Raw genomic sequence first — 21,700 nt, 5'->3', positions numbered from 1 at the left:
ATTGTGACTAAAGATACTTGATGGTTCTTCAGAAAAAGAAGATATACTGTGGTTGTTCTGTTGCTAAGTGACTCAGAATGAGCTCAGTATAACAAGATGCAGACAGTATGCAGGTTGAATCCAAGCAAGTTATAATTTATTTAATTTCACGTCATTCTGATCTACTTTATCACCAGAAAACCATGCATGAGAATGAGTTGTGTGACTCCTCCTATGTCTCTTGTGAGAACGCAGGTTTGCCAGAGCTGCTGGAGCCTCACCCTCTTCACACGCACAGACACCTGAGAGCAGAGTACACTTTCGCCTGACCCTGCTTAGTGAAGCGAAGTCCCGCCCCTTCACTGACCCAAAACTCCCCAAGAAACAACACTTCTGGAGTTCAACCGAGGTGAGTGTGGGTAGCATTGTAAATGCTATTGTTTTCCACAGGCCTAACAGGGGCGTTTCCTTGTAAACTGAGGATATTAACCGTTTGTTGTTGGTGTTAACAGCTGACATATGTTAAGTGATTTAAGCCGAAACGAAAGCTGCAGTGGTGCATTTTTCCAGATGAGATATGAAAGCATAGCAGGGCATAAGTGTCATTACAGGGTGTTGTGGGTTAGTACCTTTTGTAAATTATGTCAAGATTAACTAACATTTGATTATGGATTGCTTAAAGTTTATCCATTTAGGGGTGTGACTGATAAAAAATTGTGCACTTTGCACTGCAATGCGAGTCAGGACTTGTTTGGTATGTTAACCTGAAGCAACACGGTTATGCAACGCCTCCCGAGCAGCATGTAGTCGCTCAACGTAATAAGCTCAGTTTAATGAGCTCAGTTTAATGCTCAACAAACTTCTCAACTAGTCAAAGTCAGGAATGAGGCGTCTCACGGAACCGGTCTGTCCTGCAAGCAGAAGGCCTTGTGATGTGTTGGCCATGCTTTTGAGTCTGTAAAGAAATGTTGCCAACTTACCAAAAAACTCAAGTGAGGCTTTGTTTCTGGTCTGTGACAATCAATCTATAATATACATTTTCATACTCATAGTAGTTTGAAGCAATTGCAGGTATTCAATTTGGGTCCAAGGTAATCTCATTACCTCGACCAAGGCCAAACACATTTCAATGACACTCAGTGGGTAGGTTGGCCATGATCCAGGGAAGAACCCATAAAATTGGTTCGCCTGATGGTGGCACTGTATTTGCCTTAACCCATATTATATTTGCCTAACAGTTTTTGTATCTTCTGCAATTCAGAATTCAGTTGACAGTTGACCACTTTTCATTGGCTGCCAAAACAGTAAAATCTCATTCATAAGATACTGAGTCATAACTGGAGGACATTTGGCCTTGGCAGAGGTATATAGGTAAACAATGTTGTACCTATAGTTCCTTGGTTTAAACTGTGTTATTTGTCATTATCCCAGGAACCATGTCTAAAGGACTAGCTGTTGGAATCGACTTGGGCACCACCTACTCCTGTGTGGGGGTGTTCCAGCATGGAAAAGTGGAGATCATTGCCAACGATCAGGGAAACAGGACCACGCCCAGTTATGTTGCCTTCACTGACTCAGAGAGGCTGATTGGAGATCCAGCCAAGAATCAGGTGGCCATGAACCCCAGCAACACAGTGTTTGGTATGAAATGTTTTTTGTCTACACAAATGGCGTTTAGGTAGTCAACTCTGCTCACTTATCACATCGCTTTTTGTCCTTTCAGATGCAAAGCGTCTAATTGGACGGCGCTTTGAAGACAGCGTTGTCCAGGCAGATATGAAACACTGGCCTTTCGACGTCATTAATGACTCGTCACGCCCCAAAGTGCAAGTGGACTACAAGGGAGAGACCAAGACGTTTTTCGCAGAGGAGATCTCCTCCATGGTGCTGGTTAAAATGAAGGAGATTGCTGAGGCCTACATCGGAAAGGTACAGAAACATCTACATCCCTGTGGAATTCTGTATGTCCACAAAAGTAAAAACAGCTCATGAATCACAGTATGAACAAGCAGTGAGAGTATTTCATGGATTGTTAATTTGTGAAGCGGTTATTTAAGTAGACAGACAAGAAATGTTAGTATTCATATTTGCAACCATGTTCCCTTTTGCAGTCCATAAACAATGCCGTGGTGACCGTGCCTGCCTACTTCAACGATGCTCAGCGCCAGGCCACCAAAGACGCAGGCACCATCGCAGGGCTCAATGTCCTCCGCATCATCAACGAACCAACTGCTGCTGCCATCGCTTACGGCCTGGACAAAAAGGTTTTTAAAAATGGTCACGTTCTACTACATCGTTTTCATTTAACCATTTATATTAAAGGCTTATTGGTGGTTGTACAATAGTGCATTACATGATAGGGATCCAATGAATGTCTCACGTTTTAAAGACTCTCACTCATATCTGCTGGGAATGTTGTTATTTCGTTGCTTGTACCTGTGACATACGCAATGACAGTAAAGTTGAATCTAATCTAATCTAAATCTATTTCAATCGCAGGTTGGTGCTGAGGAAAACGTCCTGATCTTTGATTTGGGCGGCGGCACTTTTGACGTCTCCATCTTGACTATTGAAGACGGCATTTTTGAGGTGAAGTCCACGTCGGGGGATACCCACTTAGGCGGAGAAGACTTTGACAGCCGCATGGTAAACCACTTCATCGCAGAATTCAAACGCAAGCACAAGAAGGACATCAGCGACAACAAGAGGGCGGTGCGCCGTCTGCGTACAGCGTGTGAGCGGGCCAAGCGCACCTTATCCTCCAGCACCCAGGCCAACATTGAGATCGACTCCCTGTTTGATGGAATTGATTTCTACACTTCCATCACCAGAGCTCGATTTGAGGAGCTGAATGGCGACTTGTTTCGTGCCACACTGGAACCTGTGGAAAACGCTCTCCGTGATGCAAAAATGGACAAGGGCCAAATCCACGAAATTGTCATGGTGGGAGGTTCCACTCGTATTCCAAAGATCCAGTCTCGGCTGCAGGACTTTTTCAACGGCAAAGAGCTCAATAAGAGCATTAACCCAGATGAAGCAGTGGCCTATGGTGCAGGTATATTGTGTGAATGCCACAAATGATTCAGATGTAAAACCACCTCATAAAACCAGAAATCCCCACATTTGTTTTACAGCTGTGCAGGCAGCCATCTTGTCAGGTGACAAGTCTGAGAATGTGCAAGACGTGCTGCTGCTGGACGTGACCCCTCTGTCCCTGGGCATCGAGACTGCCGGAGGAGTTATGACTTCTCTCATCAAACGGAACTCCACCATCCCAACAAAGCAAACCCAAATCTTCACCACCTATTCAGACAATCAGCCCGGTGTGCTCATTCAGGTGCAAGTACTATTTTTGTCTTTAACATAGATTTCATTTTGGTTGGTCAATTAAACATGACAATTTTGAGTAATCATCACACACTAATTGTAAAATTTTCACCTAAATGTACGTTGATGAGCTGAGGTGAGATTTTTCCCCCAGGTGTATGAGGGTGAAAGGGCCATGACCGACAAGAACAACCTCCTGGGGAAGTTTGAGCTGGCTGGAATCCCTCCTGCCCCTCGAGGGGTCCCTCAGATCGAGGTGACCTTTGATATCGATGCCAATGGTATCATGAATGTAACTGCTCAGGACAAGAGCACTGGCAGGGAGAGCAAGATCACGATCACCAACGACAAAGGTCAGTGAATAAGATCTATCTATGTGTTGTGTTTATTTGTCGGCGTCCTGTTTATAAAATGACACCTTAAACTGTGCCTCTGGTCAGGTCGCTTGAGCAAGGGGGATATTGAGCGTATGGTTACCGAGGCAGAGACGTACAAGGCTGAGGACGATGTTCAGAGAGAAAAGGTGGCTGCCAAGAATGCCCTGGAGTCCTACGCCTTCAGTATGAAGTCTACAATGGACGACGACAAGTTAAAGGGCAAGATCGGCGATGACGACAAGCAGAAGATCATGGACAAGTGCAATGAGGTCATCCGCTGGCTTGATGGAAACCAGGTAGGAATTAAGTGGATAGCTGGGGCAACAGTCGGTGTGCAAGTTGTCGAAAATGACTGTGTCTCACCTTTAAGTCTGCAGAAAAGGAGGAGTTTGAGTATCAACAGAAGGAGCTGGAGAAGGTTTGCAATCCCATAATCACCAAGCTGTACCAGGGCACAGGGGGAGCACCAGGAGGGATGCCAGGCTTCTCTGCAGGTGCCTCAGGTGGAGGAGCCCCCTCTGGCCCCACCATCGAAGAGGTTGATTAAACAAGATGGCGTCTGAAATTCTCTCTCCTCTGACTCAGTGTGAGAAGTCATCATAAGATATCATTCACTCAGATTCATTACTCTCTCTTTTTGGGTCAATGTAGGGCTCAAATCTTATCTGTGGCTTTTTGGGATCAGTCAACTTGTGTGGTTTTAACGGTTGTGGTTGCTCAATCCTTAATAAAGATGTTCAGTCTTTGAACGGATCTTTCTATGAGATTTAATGTAACATTTAACATGATGACTACCCCCCCACCCCACCCCCCCACTCGCACACGCACACGCACACGCACACGCACACACACACACTCAGATAGAGCATTTACTTCCGCAGTAGGTTTCCTATTCTATCTTACAACATAAATAATCATATCTGACTCATTCTGCACCTTGGAAGATGTTTATTAATGCAAATACAAGTTGTAGGTGTTGAAACAAATTTGTCTACTTTTTTATTAAATTTTAAGGAGCTATTTAGCTTATTTCTGAATATTCAGGGCCATTCACGATGTTTAGGACAGTTCACAGGTCTTGGTTCCTCAAGGCCATGAAATTATGGACCAGTGTGTGTTGGAATATCAGCGTGAGTTAGAGTTTCTGGGGCATTCATGCATTCTGTAGGCACACATGTAGAAGATACCTAGAAGAGAGAGAGAGAGATTAAAATAATGCTACACATTGCAGAATGGTGCATAGGCTCATCAGATGAATGTGAACATCAGAATAAGGTGCTCCTTGTAACTAAGCCTACCTGAGAAAAATGTGAGCACCACTGCCACCCAGCCCATTATATAGGACCAGGAAAATCGCCAGCTTCCGTAGCGTTTACCATAGTAGTTCACCGTCACTCCAGTGTAGACAGCCATCGCCAGCAACACAAAGAAACCTAATAAAAAAGGATGAAAATTGAAATATTCTGGGACAGTTTTGCATGTGGCTAAACACGATGTGTGAGATGTTTACAGGAGATGAAGAAGAGGATGCCGGCTGCAAACGTCTTGTCAAACCCATCGAAGGAGGAGTAGTGGATGAAGGCCATGATGCCGATCACGATGCCGACGAAGCAAGCCAGCAGGGATAGAATCATGAAGGCCCTAGTCGCATCCCAGTAGGCTGTGAGAGAGAATACAAGGTGAGACTGAGAGCCATGCCAGAAGATCCCCCCACCCCCCAATGTCATCCTCTATTTCCAACTCATATTCACCCCTCGTATCATCCATACATCTCTGGGTACAAATCAGCCAATCGTCAAAGCCTTTTAGCGCATCATTCGCCTTTTAAAAGATACTTGCATAATGCTGATATAACACTCCACCTTGAGATATTACTCATGTTTTTGCCTTTTACGAGCACAACAATGGCGAAAAGGCGAAGGAACACTGGTCTTCATTAGGGTGACATCGAAGGGCAGGCACTGATAGCAAGCACACCACTGCATACCAATGAGGATCTGCGGTCTATGAACACGCCAAGATACCCGGCAAGTCTTTGTCTCTCTTACCAATGCTGTCTGTGTGAGTCATGCATTTCCCGGGCACACAGTACCGCCACAAGCCCTGGTGCATGTAGTTGCTGGCGTGACGGTACTGCATCCAGTAGTCAGTTGCCGTGGAGACAATGAGGAGTATGTTCCCGACCCCGGCGCAGAACAACCCTCCTCCCATGAAGCTGTACATCCTGCCGAAATACACACTTGACAATCACAGAGGAACTGAGCGTGTCAGGAGTGTTGCCACATCTGGGCCCCCACTACACCAATTAGGGTGGATACTTCCTGTTTACAGAGCGTGGAGCAACACTGGTCATGAATAAAACAAAAAGATGGTGTAAATTCATTCAGCAGGAGCCTATATGAGCATCTTGTGGTTGGGATTGACACAAGCCATACTTAATACTGTTTCCTCCAGATGCTGCGGACTTATGGATGAGGAACTGTGGACATTGTAGAGCTTCAGGCATCAGCTTCTTGTGAAAGCCGCTTTGAAATTTTAGAGTCACTGTCACTCGCAATCTCTTGTTCCTCTCTAATGTTTTGATTGTATCGCTTGTGAAAAAGGGATCTTTGTTTCTCAACATGGTGTTTCCAAGCAAAAAACAACGTTTAATAAGGTAGCAACAGTTATATTGGCAACTTTAGCGAGCACACATTGTTGAAACCTACACAAATTAACTTTATATCGTAAATAAAGTTACCAAAACATCATGTTGCATTGTGGGGGCATGTGAAATGTGAATGAAGACAGCTACATTATTTCCATTTGATGTGATCCTTTAAAAAGAAACATTGCATCTTGTGTTTCAATATTTCCAGTTTCAAAAACATGCAGACTTTCACCTCAGTGCGGTAAATATTGATGTCTTACCTTTATCTTTTTCCCTTAGAAATAAATCAGAAGATGCCAATATTTCAGGTTGTCAAAGCACAGAGGAGCCCAATATTGCCTGGGGTGGCAGGAAAGTTTTGTTTTTGCGTAGGAACCCGAGCGAACAAACCGGCTGATGGAACAATAGAGCACGCTGAGCCACAACCAATCACAGAGAATGAGTTTTGTGTTTTAGGGAATCTGCTGAAAATACAAAACTGGCAAAGTGCTGTGCACATCCCGGCATTACTGATGACACAGGGCTTTTAATTCAAAATGCTGCACAACCAACCACAGTAAACCAATGGACTGCAATAGGTTGAGCTGTAGTATGGCTGGAGAATTTCATTTAATAAAGAGTATTTAAGAATAAAAAGCTTGGTAAAACTTTCAAAACTGAATTTGTGTCATTTTGAAAGATGTTTTAGTTTTTTTTATCAGTTTATGTGAAATATTATGATAATTTATGTTGTGCTATTTGCTCGTGATCAAGTTTGAGATGGGGTTTTTTTGAGAATGTTATATGAATGTTGGGAATTCCACCCACTGCTGCGTTTTTAATATATTTCAACCCTGCACAATAACAGAGGAGCAAAATATTTAATGCTTCATTTCATTTCACATTGTCAAGTTCCAGTCTTGTAATTCGCCACACACCCCGCAAAGAGTAAATAATTAAATTACAAATGAAAAATCACTCTGACCTTCAGCAATTCAATGAACAACACAACGGAGCCAACAGCACAACAGCACAACACCACAGTATGTAATGTAGGCAATTACCTTAAAACAGCAAAACTCTTTTGTGGGAATTTCATACTCACAATAAGCAATCAGCAGGAGCTTTCAGTGTGCTTTGTGTTATTGTTCGGACAGAAGCTGCAACGATTGTCACAGTTGAGATTGAGTAGTTAGCCAGGAAAAGGATAGAATGGAGTTCTTCTAGAATGGTGATTCTAGAAGAACAAAATACATACAAAAATACAACTATATATATTCTTAGGGGTCAAATTTGACCACATACGTCTGTCTTCTTTAATGGTCCCAAATTATGGAACATAGGCTGAGGTATAATACAGAATGTGGTTGCACCTCCTCCATCAGCCACTAGATGTCGCCTATTATCAACTCTTGATTTATGTTGGATTGTCGCGTATATGCAACATGTTCATCTTCAGCTGCCATGGTCTTTACCTGCTCAATCAGGCAATAATGAGGTTGTTGGTCAATGTTCAGGTTCATATAAACATACTGAATGATTCATTATAGTTCATGGTCTGTGAGTACAATGCATCACATTGCTCAATCACATTCTAATTAGGTTATTGATGACAGCTGTGGACTTTTCTCATCCTTTGTAGAGGATCGGACCCGCAGCTGAAAGACGTTAAGGTCTAATTATTCCACCCATATTTAACAACGCTGTCTCGTAAAAGCTGGCAAAGCTGTTACATACATAGATATAGCAATGGATGAATGACAATTAAAAATGTATTTGTTTGTGTTTTTGCAGCAACAACACTCCCACGCACCCTTGTGCTGGTGTTGAATGCAATTGGTTTAGGAGTGTGAACGTGGATGTGTGTGTGATGTCGGGGTGGAGTTACAGAAGGCGACCTTAAATCCGTGCAACAGGCCCTAAAAGCATGAATTTGTTGAACCCCTCTAAATTGCATTGGATTACCATTATTCTCCTTAGCCTGCTGGGACCTGGTGGGCATTTGAATCCAGCTCACTTTCCTGCGCCATCTGACTGCTTCACTGCCAAACATTGGCTCTGCTTTCAGCCGCACAAGAGGAGACAAACAGATGATAGGAGATGTGGAGGATGCATCAGGAAGAAAGCCTTTTCAAACTCCATCTCTGTCTGCTGTAATGGTGTAAAAGCATCAAATTTTCCAATATTTACTGAAACAATGAAGTCAACCTCAACAACACATGCTTATGCTGCATTCAAATACCTCAGTGCGTTCTAGGAAGGCATTGACTCATACTGTTGCACAGAGGCTATCAGGGTTTTGCTGGGAATACACCAGATTACATTACGAGCTCAAAGTTCACTCTGTCTCTCTCTGTGTATCCTCGCTGACGCTCTCGCTCTCTCTGTCTGGTTTCCTGTCGATGCACCGTTTTTATGATCATATAAAAGACCTGCTGCAAATATGCTGTGTGTAAATCTCAAACGGACAAAAACACTTTTGTAGCAAATATTTTATTGGCCGATTTAAAAATCACATCAGAACTAACACACGGGTGATCCACTGGGGGTTTTACAGTTCACGATCACACAGGGATAAAGTCAGTAACACACACTGCAGTGACACACACTCACACTCTCACATACACACACAATGGGTTATTATCAGACTTTATGACTCATTTCTTTTTGTCATCATGGATCCACTGTCAAGCATAAACAGAAGGCTACATTCAATAATCCACTGTACAGTATGTAATGTTAGATTCACTTTATATTGATGATTGCCTGAAAATACAACATTTGCTTTCCCCCGGACCTATTTCAGCAAAACATCTGATCACGCCTTTAAAAAACTGTAAAGATGTCTATGTACATCACGGAGGTGGGGGAATAAAATCACAAAAATAAATAAGGAATAAATCTTTCAATGTATAAATACAAATGGCAAAAGGCAGATGCCGAACCTTTGACGCTTTTTCCACTTTGTCTTTAGTTTTCATGAGGTGCAATGGTAACAGATTGGAAGGTTGGTTTGCAAAGACGGGAAATCGAGGAGAGAAGAGGATGTAATGTCACATAATCTGCTTCGGTCTACATGAGGTTCTGGAAAGAAACAAACACAACCAAGTGAGTATGGATGCAAATCACAGCGCTGATAGGGTAATGAGGTACAGGAGCACAGAAGCTCTTTGAGCAGTTGTAGATCAAAATATAACGCTGGAAATGTAGACTACACATCTGTTTTTCAATGTGCGATTAACAAATTTTTATATTTGTAGGTCTAGTCATACCTCGTCTCTCCTGCGACCGCCAGTGGAAGGCCGCGGGACGAGCTGCCCGCCCAGGGACCCGTAGGCTGACATCTGAACCTTGGGCATGAAGTTCGTCTGACCATATGTGATTACATTCTCATCTGCACAGGAAAAAATAAAAGAATTAATGATTAAAACGTGCAGCTGTGGTATTTATTATGTGTGTGTGTGTGTGTGTGGTTTCTGTACATTGATGAGTGAAGAAGTTACAAGCAGTTTGAATGACAGCTTAAACTCAAATCCCTTGAAGCTGCCAAAACAACAGGTGCAGCCAATTAAGTCTAAACAGAGCTGAGTCAGTCTGAAGGCAGAAGATGCATGAAAACTGCATGTCAGACAACTGGCTCTCACACAAAATGGGTAAGTCCGATCTAAAAACGGGTTGAACCATGAGAAGCAGGAGAACTTCCTGAATGTAGGGATGTATTTTGATATAAAAAGCCCCAAAAAAGAATAGAATAGCAAAACCAGAAAAAGACCAAGACATGTTTGTGTGTTGAGATTATACTGTTATTTGGGAAAAAATAATTGGTGTGTCCACTGTCCAACCTTCACACAGATGTCTTCACTGGGATATAGAAGTGTGTGTGGGTGTGTGTGTGTGTGTGTGTTGAGATGGATTTAGCTTCATTTACTGCCCAAGGGGGATGATCCTATATGAATCATCACAACAATACTACCCACATACAAAACAAAAACATAACGTACCTATTTTTGGTTCTCTGATTGATTCATACTGTACAAGCCATAGTAGTATAAAGTAGTGTTGCGTTAACAGCAGCAGTGTTTAGGACTAATACATGCAGGTATAGTTGCAGTACCCTGTGATATCCACTTTGTAGAGCCTCTCTGAAGATGAGCAGGATCGCTACCATCGTTCCGTTTGCCGTCTGCTCGGCTGCAATCCAAAACATCGGCCAGGAGCTGCATGGAGTTGTCTGTGGGGGGAGGGGCAGGTGGCGGGGGGAGCTCTGCATGTTTGATCATAGAGAGAAACACTGCTCTAAAACGTCTGTAATAAATCTAAGTGTGAAGACTTTCAGAGAAATGCCTGAAAGGTGTTGTTTGACAACATGGAATGTTCCCTCTTCTTCTTTGCTCGCGTGGCCAAAGTAGAACACAGAAGCTGCAGTGTGTCATACCTGCTGGGCTGCGTGGCTCTCGTTGGATTAGTCCGTCCTTGGGGGTTTTCTTCTTGGTCCTGCATCTGTGCACCTGGGCTGCAGGGTTCAGCTCGAGCGAGGGAGCGAGAGATTGTCCTGAGGAGAGAGCACACCCACATCACTACTGAGCAGTACTCTGAATAAATCTAACACCATTTTGTTAACACTGTAAAGTAAACACTGTGTGATACTGTGTGGTTGTATGTTGCGTCACTAGAAGTCGGTCAAGGTTGCGCGCCAAAACCCCATAAGGTATTCTTACCATTTCCGGCGTTTTCCCCGTTGAAGTTATCTGCCCACTGGCTGGTGTGGTACACCTCGATCACATCCCGGACCTTGCCGTTGATGAACAGATCCGGGTTGGACTGGGTGACCTGGGAGCCTGAATGCTGCCAAGCCAACAGATCACAGTGCGGAGCCCCTGGACCGTCGCCGGGCGTGTGTGCATCTTGCTGGGGGGAAGGCATTAGCGTAGCTGTGGACTGAACCCTGTAGGACATCTCATCTGCTTTGGAGCTGAAGCTGGAGAGTTCCTCCCTAGACGTGTCCGTCAAGTAAGTTCTGGCAGGCAGCGGGGGACACCAGTCCTCGTCGTCCTCCTCAGAGCTTAAGAATGGAGGAAGTAACAGCAGAGTGTGTATTCTAGAGGGAACATGTGAAACCTACTTGATTATAAAGTAAAATACTCATTAATGAAAGGTTGGATTTTTAACACAAGAACGAAAGAACATTCTGTTACTCTCAGTGCATTCTAGGGTTAGAGAACGTGAACCACCTCCATGATTTATGTTGTCACATCAGTGCCATCAGGGCTAATTTAATAATGGACATGTCATTGAAAATGGAAGCTGCTAATCCAGCCTGTCAGATGGCGGCTAACGTCATTACAACAGACACGACACAGTCAGAGCAGCCCTCCAATCCCACCCTGTTATGTCTGCAATCTTATCTGTCAGAGCGTGTTAGAGGAGATGCTTCCCTTCTTAAAACCCCGAAGTGCAATCTACTCACTGCCTCCAGACACAAATGTTAATCCAAAAAACCTCCTCAGACTTTAAACCTGACGCAAGGTTTGTTTGACAGCTACACCTGAGTGATGTGGCAGGTTTGATACCTATCTGCCTTACCTCTCTGTGTCAAGTAGGTGAAGTCAGAGGCCTTGACTCTAATAATAACCCTGACTATTTACCGGATGCAAATGAGACGGCGCAAGAAGCAATCATGTTGATGGAGGGCTATCAAGACTTTATGGGAGGAGACAGCCTTGATGTTGAACTTGGGAAGCATTTCACGTTTTCAGAAAGAAGGCTCACCTGCGTGGCTCGAGTGCTCGGTCTGTCTTTGCGTGACCTCTATCTTTGTTGGCTGGCAAAGGCAAAGACAGCACGTCCACCCAGGTGAGTGGTGCAGGTGCAGGCTTAGGCGTGGGCCCGAGAGATCTCAGCTTCACCAGTTTTTCTATGAAGAGTATCGTGATGAATTGAGACATTATGACATCGCTTGCAACATCTACTGCTTGAGTATGCAAATTATATAGTATATGTTACATTTGGAACTCCAGTACATTTACCATTCCATGAAAATAAAAGTTGATTCCAGAGATAAAAAAGCCCTCACCATTCGTCTTCTTGCAGTACTGGAGTCTGGCATATTCAGATGCGGACTGACCAGATTTTATGGTCCAGTGGTCCAGGTCTTGCTCCAGCACCACCAGGCTGCCATTTGATAGTACCGGGTTGCTGCTGTACAGGTCTGGACCCTTGTTATAGGACGTGGTGGAGTAGGTGTCGTAGTATGCCAGTAAGTCCTCCTCAGCGGCAGTGTTGATCGTGCTGTAGATTGGACTGTCCGTGGACGCTGTGCTGTGTTTCTCCGACTGGTTCTGGTAGTTGATGATGTCGACAGCTGCAATGGGAAAGAATCGCGTTGAATAAAACCATGGCGATGATGCATTCACTGAGGAGCGTTCACAGTATGTCACGAAGCAATCGACTTTCAAGGTCACAACAGTCTTACTGTTGTAATATCGGTCTGGGTCCAGATTGCTGGAGCAGCAGTTGACTGAGTCTTTGCTGTTGTGGCTGAGATTAGATGTTGGCCAGGAGTCAGCCAGCCATGGGTAGTTGCCCATGTTTGATCCAAGCATGCCAGGACTGGAAATGCAGCAGAGCTTGTGTCAGATATTTTCACAGTGTAAAGTAAAACTAATTATTATTAGTATAATTTTAAATGTAATCATAATCTGCAACATACCCTCCATTGATGATTCCAGATCCTTCACCATGAGCAAAGCCAACTGGAAGACCAAACAAGAAAACGCTCTTAACTGCAAATCTGACTTTACAGCAGAGTCTTCAGAACGATTACACAGAAGATATGTGTGACATTCAGCTGAATTACCCTGGCTTCCACAGTTTCCCCCACATGGGCTTTAAAATATGTAGATTTTAGTTGATATTTTATGAAGAACACATGCGTTGACCTACATAAATGAGACGGCTGCGTAACATCTAAGGGCAGATGTTCTTCCTACAAGACAGACGTTAAAGGTGCAGCCTCTGTGTGATCTCCAATAACATGATAATAGGAGCCGTATATTATAAAGTGAAGTATGGATTATTTTTAAGTGCAATAGCAATAGCAGTATATTCACAGACATGATCATTATTTGAATACGGCAATAATAGTCAGTCTGAATTTAATCAAAACAAAATGCTCATTGGATGGCCCTGGGCGTTTGTGAACATGAACAAATATAACTCCAAGTCAGAGAACAATTTATGTGTTTATGTACTTATGTGCCAAAGGGCATATTCTAAAATAAACCGTATATAATCGCTGCTGTTTGCATACACTGGTGTGTGCATTCAACCTGTCATTTATTCTATGAATTGAAATTGCCCCGTGGGGATAAATACATTTTAATTAACTGAATATGCAGCGAAAGTGCATGCATTGCATTGGGAACTAGGAGCTAAAATTGAAAACATTCATCACTGCTGGAGATGTTCCCTGTTGGTCTGTTATCAACTTCATCACTTCATTTGTTGAAAAACAGAACATGTCACGTTAGTCTACAAAGCAATAACAACGGCTAAGAGTGTTTTCTTTCTTACTCCTGCCTTTGATGAAGGAGAGACATAATAAATGAGATGTGACGTTTAGCAGATTAAAATGCCACTCAGGCACTCAGCAGTGGCAGGATGTCTGACAATTGAAAATTCATTGTCAGCTTGCCACTGTAACCTTTTCTCGATTTTATAGGTCATTCTTCATGGTAAGTGTGCCTTTTATAACTGCACCGGAACAATATTTCCAACTGTGCCAGCACATAAACGCACCACCCTGCCAGTTAATACTCTCAAACGTGCAATACGTGACATGAGGCGAAACCCCACTTAAGTACCCACCTGCAGGTGTGTATGCGAAGGACGTGGTATAGTGTCCCAGCTGCTTCCTCCTGCGGTGGCGACAGTAGAGCCAACCGCTGAAGCCCATGAGGACCATCCACGCTGCCACACCCAGTCCTGCAATGAAGGCCGGTTGGCGAACCACAGTGGCGATCTGCTCCGACAGACTGAGTCTGACCTTCTTCACCACAGATGACTTGTCCAATGGCATGGCTAAGAGAATGTTAAAAGGATAACGGCCTAATTCATAATGAGTGAATGGAAAAATGCGTGAAGTAGTTTAATACATTTCATCTGGATTTTATATCTCCAGACAGCCAAAACTTGTTTTTCCACTGTGAGAGGCAGAAGCCACATGCTTCTTTATAGTAGAGACTGAAGACGCAGTGATTCTGGCTCTCTGGATGTTCTCTGTGCAGGATCTTTCAGCTTTTCTACTTCTGAAACCATCGTGCCAAATCTCACGCGGGTGGGTCCAAACTAGAGGACGAAGGTGCCGTCCCCTACAGTCTTCATCATGGCTAGACCACAGCCATTGACAGCTGTGTCTCCCTTTAATAACTTCACAATCGCTGTTTCACACTTTTTACTTTTTTTATCACACTTGTCAATGCTGCAGAGGTGGCGGTGTTAAGTCTTTTGCACGGCTTTAACCTGTGGTAATCTCGGTACACTCTGAGTGTATCCTGCCATATTTCTCCCTGTGTAGTAGCGGTAACACTTTGAATGACTCACTGAGAAGCAGACTGACAGGCGGGCTCTCAGCACCCACACCCAGGCTGGTGACAGCAGCCACCGCCACGCCGTAGCGTACGTCAGGCAGCAGGCCCGTCAGCAGGATGGACAGAACAGCTCCATCCACAGTTCGGTTAATCTGGTTCCCCTCCTCCAGACTGCGGCCCAGACACCAGATCTGATAACACACCAGGCACAAAGGGTTAACCATTCAATTTGATGTCAACGCACATGAAGAAAGTATTCATCCAGCACACCCCCGTGCAAAGATGTGTGCCTGTGATTAAAATGAAAACCTTTCCCTTTGGTTGTCATGGCATTGATGCATTATCTGATAGTGTGGCGTGCAGAATGACAGCAAAGACAGAGATAAAAGATGGACTGATGTCAACGCAATGCGGTCACAGATTCAAACCCTGATGGTGCTTTGCTTAGTGATTTTATGCATGAGTTGGTTTTATGCTCCGTGTGGATTCGACCATGCATGCATCATCTAAGAAAACATTATTAATAAATTGTCTGTGACGTCTGTGTGAGGAAATTGTTTTGTCCGTGATCCAAACAAACAGACTGAATGCTTTGACACTATGGATATATAATCCCATTTAATCAATTTAATCTTTCATATTCATCATGCTTTGCACACAACGCAGCATCTTTGTGCTGATGAGCCACAAACAAAAGCATCCTAAATTTCACGATCACACTCTCATAACTTGCTGCGCCCAGAAGCAGATGGGAGGACGAGCCAAAACAATAGAACTCTGTGTTCCAGTTTGATGTTGTTTCTGGAATAGCGGCGAGATGATTAGTAGTCAGTGTTGTGCTCACACTAAAGGACACATAATCGGAACTCTCTGTTTTTCACAGAGCAAGCAGATGACAGGGGACAGTCGGTGTTCAGCTGAGAATCTGACGAGTCTGTTTCAGCAGCAGGTATAAGGCTGTAAGCAATTACTAATAACATTATAAAAATAAAATTCAGTGTTTTTCATAAGTATCAAAACAACTAATCTGAGCATTGGCTGTGTCATTTCAAAACACCATGCGATCCTTTCATTCATTTGTTACAGCCTACAGCTTGCATCACCGCCTGGCAATCTTGGAAGCAAAATAAAAAAATCTGCTTGTGTTGTTGTTGTTGTTGTTGTGTAGGTCTGCAGTCTCACCTTGTACTCTCGAATGATCCCACTCTGAACATTATGTGGTGGAGGCTCCCAGGACACGCTGATACTGGAGGTATTAATGAGCTGCACCACTGATACAGCCTGTGGTGCTGCACACAAGACTGGAGAGGCAGATAAGAAGAAAAATGATACCTGTATTAACGATGTAACCCAATAATTCCAGAAAAGGGCCCAAACAAAAATCCCTTTCTAATTTCAGCTATAGCATTGATTAAAGTACAACAATATCAATTCCCAGTCGGCTTCGTCTGTGCAGTTCTTACCCTCCTCAGGAGTTCGCAGCAGAACCATCAGACTGTCGTGGCCCTGCAGCTCGTTGAAGTACGGCCGGATCTTGACTTCATACTCCGCATTGCCTTGCAGGTCCACCAAGATGGCGCTGAGGTCAGACGTGGCCTCCACATCCTGCACCAACCAAGAGCTGCCGATAGTGCGGTAAAATATACGGTATCCCTGCACGTAGCGAGACTGACGTGCCACCTGAAAACCCCCCCGGGAAAAAAACAGCGATTCAGCATTCACATCAACAATCAGAACCCAGTACCAGAATCTGTATGTGACTTCAAAAAGTTGATCTGTTTGTGTTGCGTAACGCTCGGAGGAGGTTAATATCGGAGGATTAGTGTGTCCTCCACACTGCGAGCTGACTTTGAAAACTAGAATGTTTCGTCAGCCAAACTGTTCTGCTCACCATCCAAGAAATCCTGGCACTGGAAGGAGAGAGAACCACGGGCTTCTGCAGATAGATAGACACCTCTCCTAACTCCCTCTGCACCTGCCTGTGGTCCACGCCCTGTTCTGCAGGACTCCCATCTGACATGAACAAACATTTGCATTCAGTCTAGGTCAAAAATCACACAAAAAACACATTGAAGCCATTCTAGGTAGAGAAAAAAAGCTTTGACATTAAACTCGACATTGCTGGAGGCAGAGGAGAATCACACTGGGAAAGCAATTAATTTTTGAGACTGCACACAAAATGACTCACATCCAGTATCAGGTCTCACCCGTCTTTTCTGCCTAGCAAGAGTTCTCATTTTTAATTATTCCTGTGTTTAGCATTAGTGCTGTTTTTAATGATACAAGTAAGGAAAGGATGGACGATGTGTGTTTCTGCGTCCTTACCCTGCGTCCTGACAGGCTCAGAGATGGGGCTGGGGTCGCTCAGGCCATAGGAGTTGATGGCACGGACAATAAATAGATACACGGTGTTGGGGAAGAGTCCCACGACGGTGTGCCTCTCCTGCCTCACGTGGTCCGCCACCGTCTGCCAAGTGCTGCCCACCGATTGGCTGCGGAGGAGAGTCAGTAATCGTTATCGCTGACTGTGAAAATGCAAAGATATGAAAACAAAATCGTTTCAAGTCTGATCCCCCCCCCCACCGCGGTTGCGATGAGATAGTAACGAATGGATTTGTCAAGACGGCGACTTCATTTTTACAGCGGCAGTTTCAACCAGGCTCCGTCCTCTGTGTGTGGTTGTGTGTGTGTTCTTTTTCAGCTGCGTTATCTCAGGAGCAGAGTGTAATGACTGTGTTATCCAGAGATAGACTAATTAATGGGTTTGATCAAAGCGCTGGAGCCACTGCTGATAATGAGCCTGATAATGTGAAAGACAGAGGTGAAACTGAAAAAAAGGTGAAGATCTTGCTTTTTATTTTAGAGAGATGACAAAGGCAGTGATGTCACTGTGTGTTGTGAATTCAGCAACTTATCTAAATGATCGCAGCAGAAATTGTGCGAGATCTCAAGTTTGATGCGATAACGGAACAAACAAGGACAGTGCTACGACTGCAATCAGAGGAGGAGAGCGGAGGATCCAACTGAGTGCAGACAGGCGAGTGAGTATGAGCGAGTGAGCAAACGAAGCAGCTACTGAACATTTCTCAGATTATTTCGGCCCCTGCTCGTCTAAAAACCTGCAATCACAGTCAGTCTGAGTTCTCAAAAGGAACAGTATCCCGTTTTATTCTCTCTTTCTTTGCGGGAAGTTACACCGACGGCTTCTTGAATGGGCCCAGCGAGGAGGCGCCCGGCCGGGGACCATCTCGAACGGCACGAGCACCATTTAACAATTTCCTTAACTCAGTAGAAGAGAAAATGAGGAGGTGATTACAAAAAGCAAGCGGCAGCATTATTCCATCAACCCTTTCTCTACCTCCCCCCTGCCATCTTTCTCACCGGAGTTTTACCATTTAAAAAAGAATTATCTGGCCCTTTTTTTTCGTGCTGTTACACCTGTAAATGGCTTTGGATGGGAAACCGCAGGGAAATGCTTTAACATAAATGCCTCATCAAGCATCTCTTGTCCTCTTTGTAAAAGTAGCAGGCGTTAATGCAAGCGCGCTGAGGGATGCTGGAACTGCGTTCTTGCTTGCGGCAGATAAACATTCTGTAACGGCGCCACAGTAAGTGGATCTAAAGTTCTTGCTCAGGCTCTCTAATAGGGACCAAAAGTCTGCGTACAAATCTGCCTCACAGAATCTTCCCAGCCTGATCCGACTGCACTAGTATGTGTGTGTGTGTGTGTGTGTGTGTATATGCAGGCCGAGACTCATCCCGCTCCCTCTCTCCTGTTTCTGTAATGACCCCCTCCCCACCTCCATCGCCGCAGGACAGGACCGACTACTGCAATAACTCTCCTCTGTCTCACTCTATCTCTGCTCTTACCAAACTCCACTTGGTTGCTATGGCGACGCCAACGACTGCAATCTTGGATGGCGCGTTTAAATGCCTTGTGATGTCACTTTCGCCAAGTCTTTCTCCCTCGGGTATTAATGAGTCATTACTGAGATGTAATGATGCAAAATGAAGAAGGCATTTCTTGTTTGGGAATATGAGGAAAACTATAAAAGCATTAAGAGTGAAACTGACACTGTAGCAGTTTTTTATAACAACGCATCCTAACTAGCCTTGTAAGTGAACAAAAATGTTAACAAAATAGATAGAATACCTGAACGCCTCTATAATGTAGGAGGTCACGGCGGCCCCGCCCTCGTGTGGGTTGGACTGCCAGGTGAGGGTGACCGAGTTTTTGGTCACCTCGGTCACCACGGGCTTCTGCGGAGGCCCCGGGAGCTGGATGAACTCAGAGATCCTGGATAATAGGGTGACTCCTTCCTCTGTCACACAAAACAGGAGACAAGGCCGCGTAACGTTAAGAACAGACCGATGACGAGACTGGAAATGACAAACTGAAGCATTGTGCGATGGTTCTAATGAGTTCTCTGGGTACCTCTGACAGTCAACATCCCACTCCAGCTCGACTCGCCTGTGGCACTGGATGCGGTGCACGTGTACATCCCAGAGTCTGTGTCCTGTGAGACAGCCAAGACAAACCCATCAAAGGACGCCCTCGTGCACATAAGTCGGACATGCTGGCCTGTAACAGCCTGGAGAATGTGAAGCCATGAAACTGTCGTCTAGTGGAGCAAATTATTGCCTTGCAAATTCTGAATAAATTCTTCTTCAAAATGATTCTGTTTGCAATTCATGTTGTGTCCAAGGACCCATTAAATACCTACCAGAAAAAATAACAAAAGCCTGCGTTTCTGAAAAGTCTTCTAGTCTCAGACACCTCATTACTGTGAGTGTCATTTTCAGACAGTCCCTTTCAGACAGCAGCGATTCAGAGACAAACAATAAGAGCGGTGGATCATCTGCATACTGCCAACGCCTGCCCATAACAGCTCCTCTTAAACATTTGCTTTTAAGTCTAATTTTTCGTGTTTTAAGTTTTTGATGTCTCTTTTCCACTGATTTCCAGCCGACAATAAAGTCTCTCTCAACTCTTTGACTCATTCGCGACACTGTCAAGGCCAAGGGGGCTGGAGATGCGCTGCAAAAGCTGCGTTTGTGTGGGAGAGCCTTTAAATAGACCGAAGAAATAAAGAGCGAGAGAACAAATGAAAGAAGCGAGCATGTTAAGATCCAGCAGGTACACGGCCTCTCTCTGTCATCTTCAGGTTGAGACGTTACCCATCCAAACCGACATTACACAATAGCGCTTTTCTCTCTGTATACATCACGACCCAGCATCTCTCCTAAAAGCTTTGCTGCACCACACCGCACACTACCTGCCATCCATTTACATTGTGAACTGTATGTTTTCTACACGCTTCGCTGGCACAGCCGGCGTTCAGCTCTCACTCGCGTCGGGGCGGCGAGCCAGTCTGCTGAAGCTACCATTATCCCAACACATGAGATCATTCACTGCAGTGCTGACCTCTGCCTGACAGACAGCACCTTATGTGGGGCAGGTGAACATCGGATGAGTGGGAACGACTGCTAAAATATTGATGGTGGTCAGGGGGCGGCAGCGGGGGTAAATATTTTTAGTCCCTGGCTCGTCAGCTCCGTTTCCTCTTCTTTTCCTCCCTCCCTTGTCATCCCCTTGGTGCCATACTAATGCATCTCTTCTGTTCCATCGAGCACAATGGCGTGGCAGATTTCCTCCGCCTGGCTGGCGCCCTGGGGCCGAGCGTTAATGCTGCGAGTTTGCTGAGCGGGGCACAGCCGGAGTAAAAAGGGAAAGGAGAAAGGAAGTGAATAAGCAGACCGGGTAGGAGATTTAATTAAAGCCCCGTTAGATGATTAATCATCTATCTCCGATCAATTAACGGGAAAGATACTCTGTCCTCCAGGCATACTCCCTGACCTCCAGGTTGGGTTTGAGACAGAAAGGCCCTGCTGACTGCTCTTTCATCAAAGCCGAGTGCATTAGCATTAACAAACAAGCACCTTCATTAACATTACAATTACACACTACATGAGCACGTAATTGCACTGGTGAGATATGCGCTGCCCGAGAGAGATTTCTCTTTGAAATGCAGTCTCACCTCAATTTTTTAGGAACGATAACAGAGTAAATAATGGAAGAATGAGGAAAAACGTGTGTGTGTGTGTTTGTGAATGTGTGTGTGTGCTGCAGAAGACGTTTCAATGGGTATAAAGTAAATGGAGGTGAGAAATCAGGCAAGATAGTTTGTTGGGCTACTTTTCTTCAGTTTAAAGGACATTCACCTCTATGCCCTTTCTTATATATCACACAGGGACACACACACATGCACACACAAACCTTTATGTTGGTGATTTGCAAAGTGCCATTCTCCATCAAGCTCAGCCGAGTTTTGTCTCCCTGAATTCTACTTCCGTCCTTCTCCCAGGAAATCTCCACCGAAGGCCCTCCGATCACGCGGCAGTGCAGCTGCACTGCCGACCCCAGCGACGCCGTCTGATTGGCTGGGCCTTGGCGGATGATGGGCGGGACTTGGCCTGAGGGACCTGTGGAGTCAGGGGGTTAGAAGAAGGCAGGACGTTGAGTCCCCAGAGGCTTTTCTCCAATTATGTTGACATGACACATAGGTTTTCTGTCACTTAAATGCAGGTGTCAATCATTTTATAATTAAATGTGATTCTAGCCCCTGCCTCAATGCACATTTCCTTCTTAAATCCAAGTTTAATTAATATCTTATGCCATGTCTAAATTGTTGCTGTTTTGTGTTTTTACGCTTTCCCGTCTTGCCGTCATGTTTTAATCCCTGGACGGCAAAATAATATAAAATTAAGTAAAAACTATTCAAATTATTATTGATTTCTCT

At 44.6% G+C, this 21,700-nt stretch overlaps 3 protein-coding genes across 3 annotated transcripts in view; 1 reads left to right on the top strand and 2 right to left on the bottom strand.

The window, feature by feature from the left end:
• Nucleotides 1–235: 235 nt before the first annotated feature.
• hspa8b (heat shock protein family A (Hsp70) member 8b) lies at nt 236–4,393 on the top strand. Its single transcript, XM_076146377.1, has 9 exons — nt 236–388; nt 1,411–1,620; nt 1,703–1,908; nt 2,091–2,243; nt 2,479–3,034; nt 3,114–3,316; nt 3,461–3,659; nt 3,747–3,979; nt 4,054–4,393. The coding sequence occupies exons 2-9, from the start codon at nt 1,416–1,418 to the stop codon at nt 4,228–4,230; spliced, it is 1,932 nt and encodes a 643-aa protein (XP_076002492.1). The 5' UTR covers nt 236–388; nt 1,411–1,415; the 3' UTR covers nt 4,231–4,393.
• Nucleotides 4,394–4,582: 189 nt separating this feature from the next.
• lim2.3 (lens intrinsic membrane protein 2.3) lies at nt 4,583–6,970 on the bottom strand. The gene is made up of 4 exons (XM_076146379.1): nt 5,732–6,970; nt 5,194–5,343; nt 4,982–5,116; nt 4,583–4,870 (listed from the first exon to the last, which is right to left on the bottom strand). The coding sequence occupies exons 1-4, from the start codon at nt 5,904–5,906 to the stop codon at nt 4,809–4,811; spliced, it is 522 nt and encodes a 173-aa protein (XP_076002494.1). The 5' UTR covers nt 5,907–6,970; the 3' UTR covers nt 4,583–4,808.
• A 2,414-nt stretch (nt 6,971–9,384) lies between these two features.
• LOC142995270 (roundabout homolog 2) overlaps nt 9,385–21,700 on the bottom strand; it is a 32,928-nt gene continuing 20,612 nt past the window's right edge. The window contains exons 9-26 of the mRNA XM_076146260.1: nt 21,178–21,383; nt 19,336–19,417; nt 19,054–19,222; nt 17,226–17,392; nt 16,792–16,913; nt 16,364–16,580; nt 16,083–16,201; nt 14,914–15,091; nt 14,179–14,391; nt 13,022–13,064; nt 12,785–12,921; nt 12,386–12,673; nt 12,082–12,226; nt 11,031–11,374; nt 10,748–10,864; nt 10,427–10,576; nt 9,585–9,706; nt 9,385–9,396 (exon numbers count right to left, since the gene is read on the bottom strand). Coding sequence (XP_076002375.1) covers nt 9,385–9,396; nt 9,585–9,706; nt 10,427–10,576; nt 10,748–10,864; nt 11,031–11,374; nt 12,082–12,226; nt 12,386–12,673; nt 12,785–12,921; nt 13,022–13,064; nt 14,179–14,391; nt 14,914–15,091; nt 16,083–16,201; nt 16,364–16,580; nt 16,792–16,913; nt 17,226–17,392; nt 19,054–19,222; nt 19,336–19,417; nt 21,178–21,383 — 2,831 coding nt within the window. The remainder of the gene's footprint in view (nt 9,397–9,584; nt 9,707–10,426; nt 10,577–10,747; nt 10,865–11,030; nt 11,375–12,081; nt 12,227–12,385; nt 12,674–12,784; nt 12,922–13,021; nt 13,065–14,178; nt 14,392–14,913; nt 15,092–16,082; nt 16,202–16,363; nt 16,581–16,791; nt 16,914–17,225; nt 17,393–19,053; nt 19,223–19,335; nt 19,418–21,177; nt 21,384–21,700) is intronic.

The sequence above is a fragment of the Genypterus blacodes genome, unplaced genomic scaffold, assembly GCF_046128005.1.
Source record: "Genypterus blacodes isolate CSIRO-AG114 ecotype Tasmania unplaced genomic scaffold, CSIRO-AGI_Gbla_v1 ptg000032l_1, whole genome shotgun sequence".
Lineage (NCBI taxonomy): Eukaryota > Metazoa > Chordata > Actinopteri > Ophidiiformes > Ophidiidae > Genypterus > Genypterus blacodes.
This window is presented reverse-complemented; position numbering and strand designations above follow the sequence as displayed.

Coding starts and splice junctions, on each gene's coding strand:
- hspa8b (XM_076146377.1), top strand. CDS start 1,416: ATGTCTAAAGGACTAGCTGTTGGAATCGACTTGGGCACCACCTACTCC. Junction 3,035..3,113: donor AGCAGTGGCCTATGGTGCAG/GTATATTGTGTG, acceptor TTTGTTTTACAG/CTGTGCAGGCAGCCATCTTG. Junction 3,317..3,460: donor AGCCCGGTGTGCTCATTCAG/GTGCAAGTACTA, acceptor TTTTTCCCCCAG/GTGTATGAGGGTGAAAGGGC.
- lim2.3 (XM_076146379.1), bottom strand. CDS start 5,906: ATGTACAGCTTCATGGGAGGAGGGTTGTTCTGCGCCGGGGTCGGGAAC. Junction 5,117..5,193: donor CATCCTCTTCTTCATCTCCT/GTAAACATCTCA, acceptor CTTTTTTATTAG/GTTTCTTTGTGTTGCTGGCG. Junction 4,871..4,981: donor GGTGCTCACATTTTTCTCAG/GTAGGCTTAGTT, acceptor TCTCTCTTCTAG/GTATCTTCTACATGTGTGCC.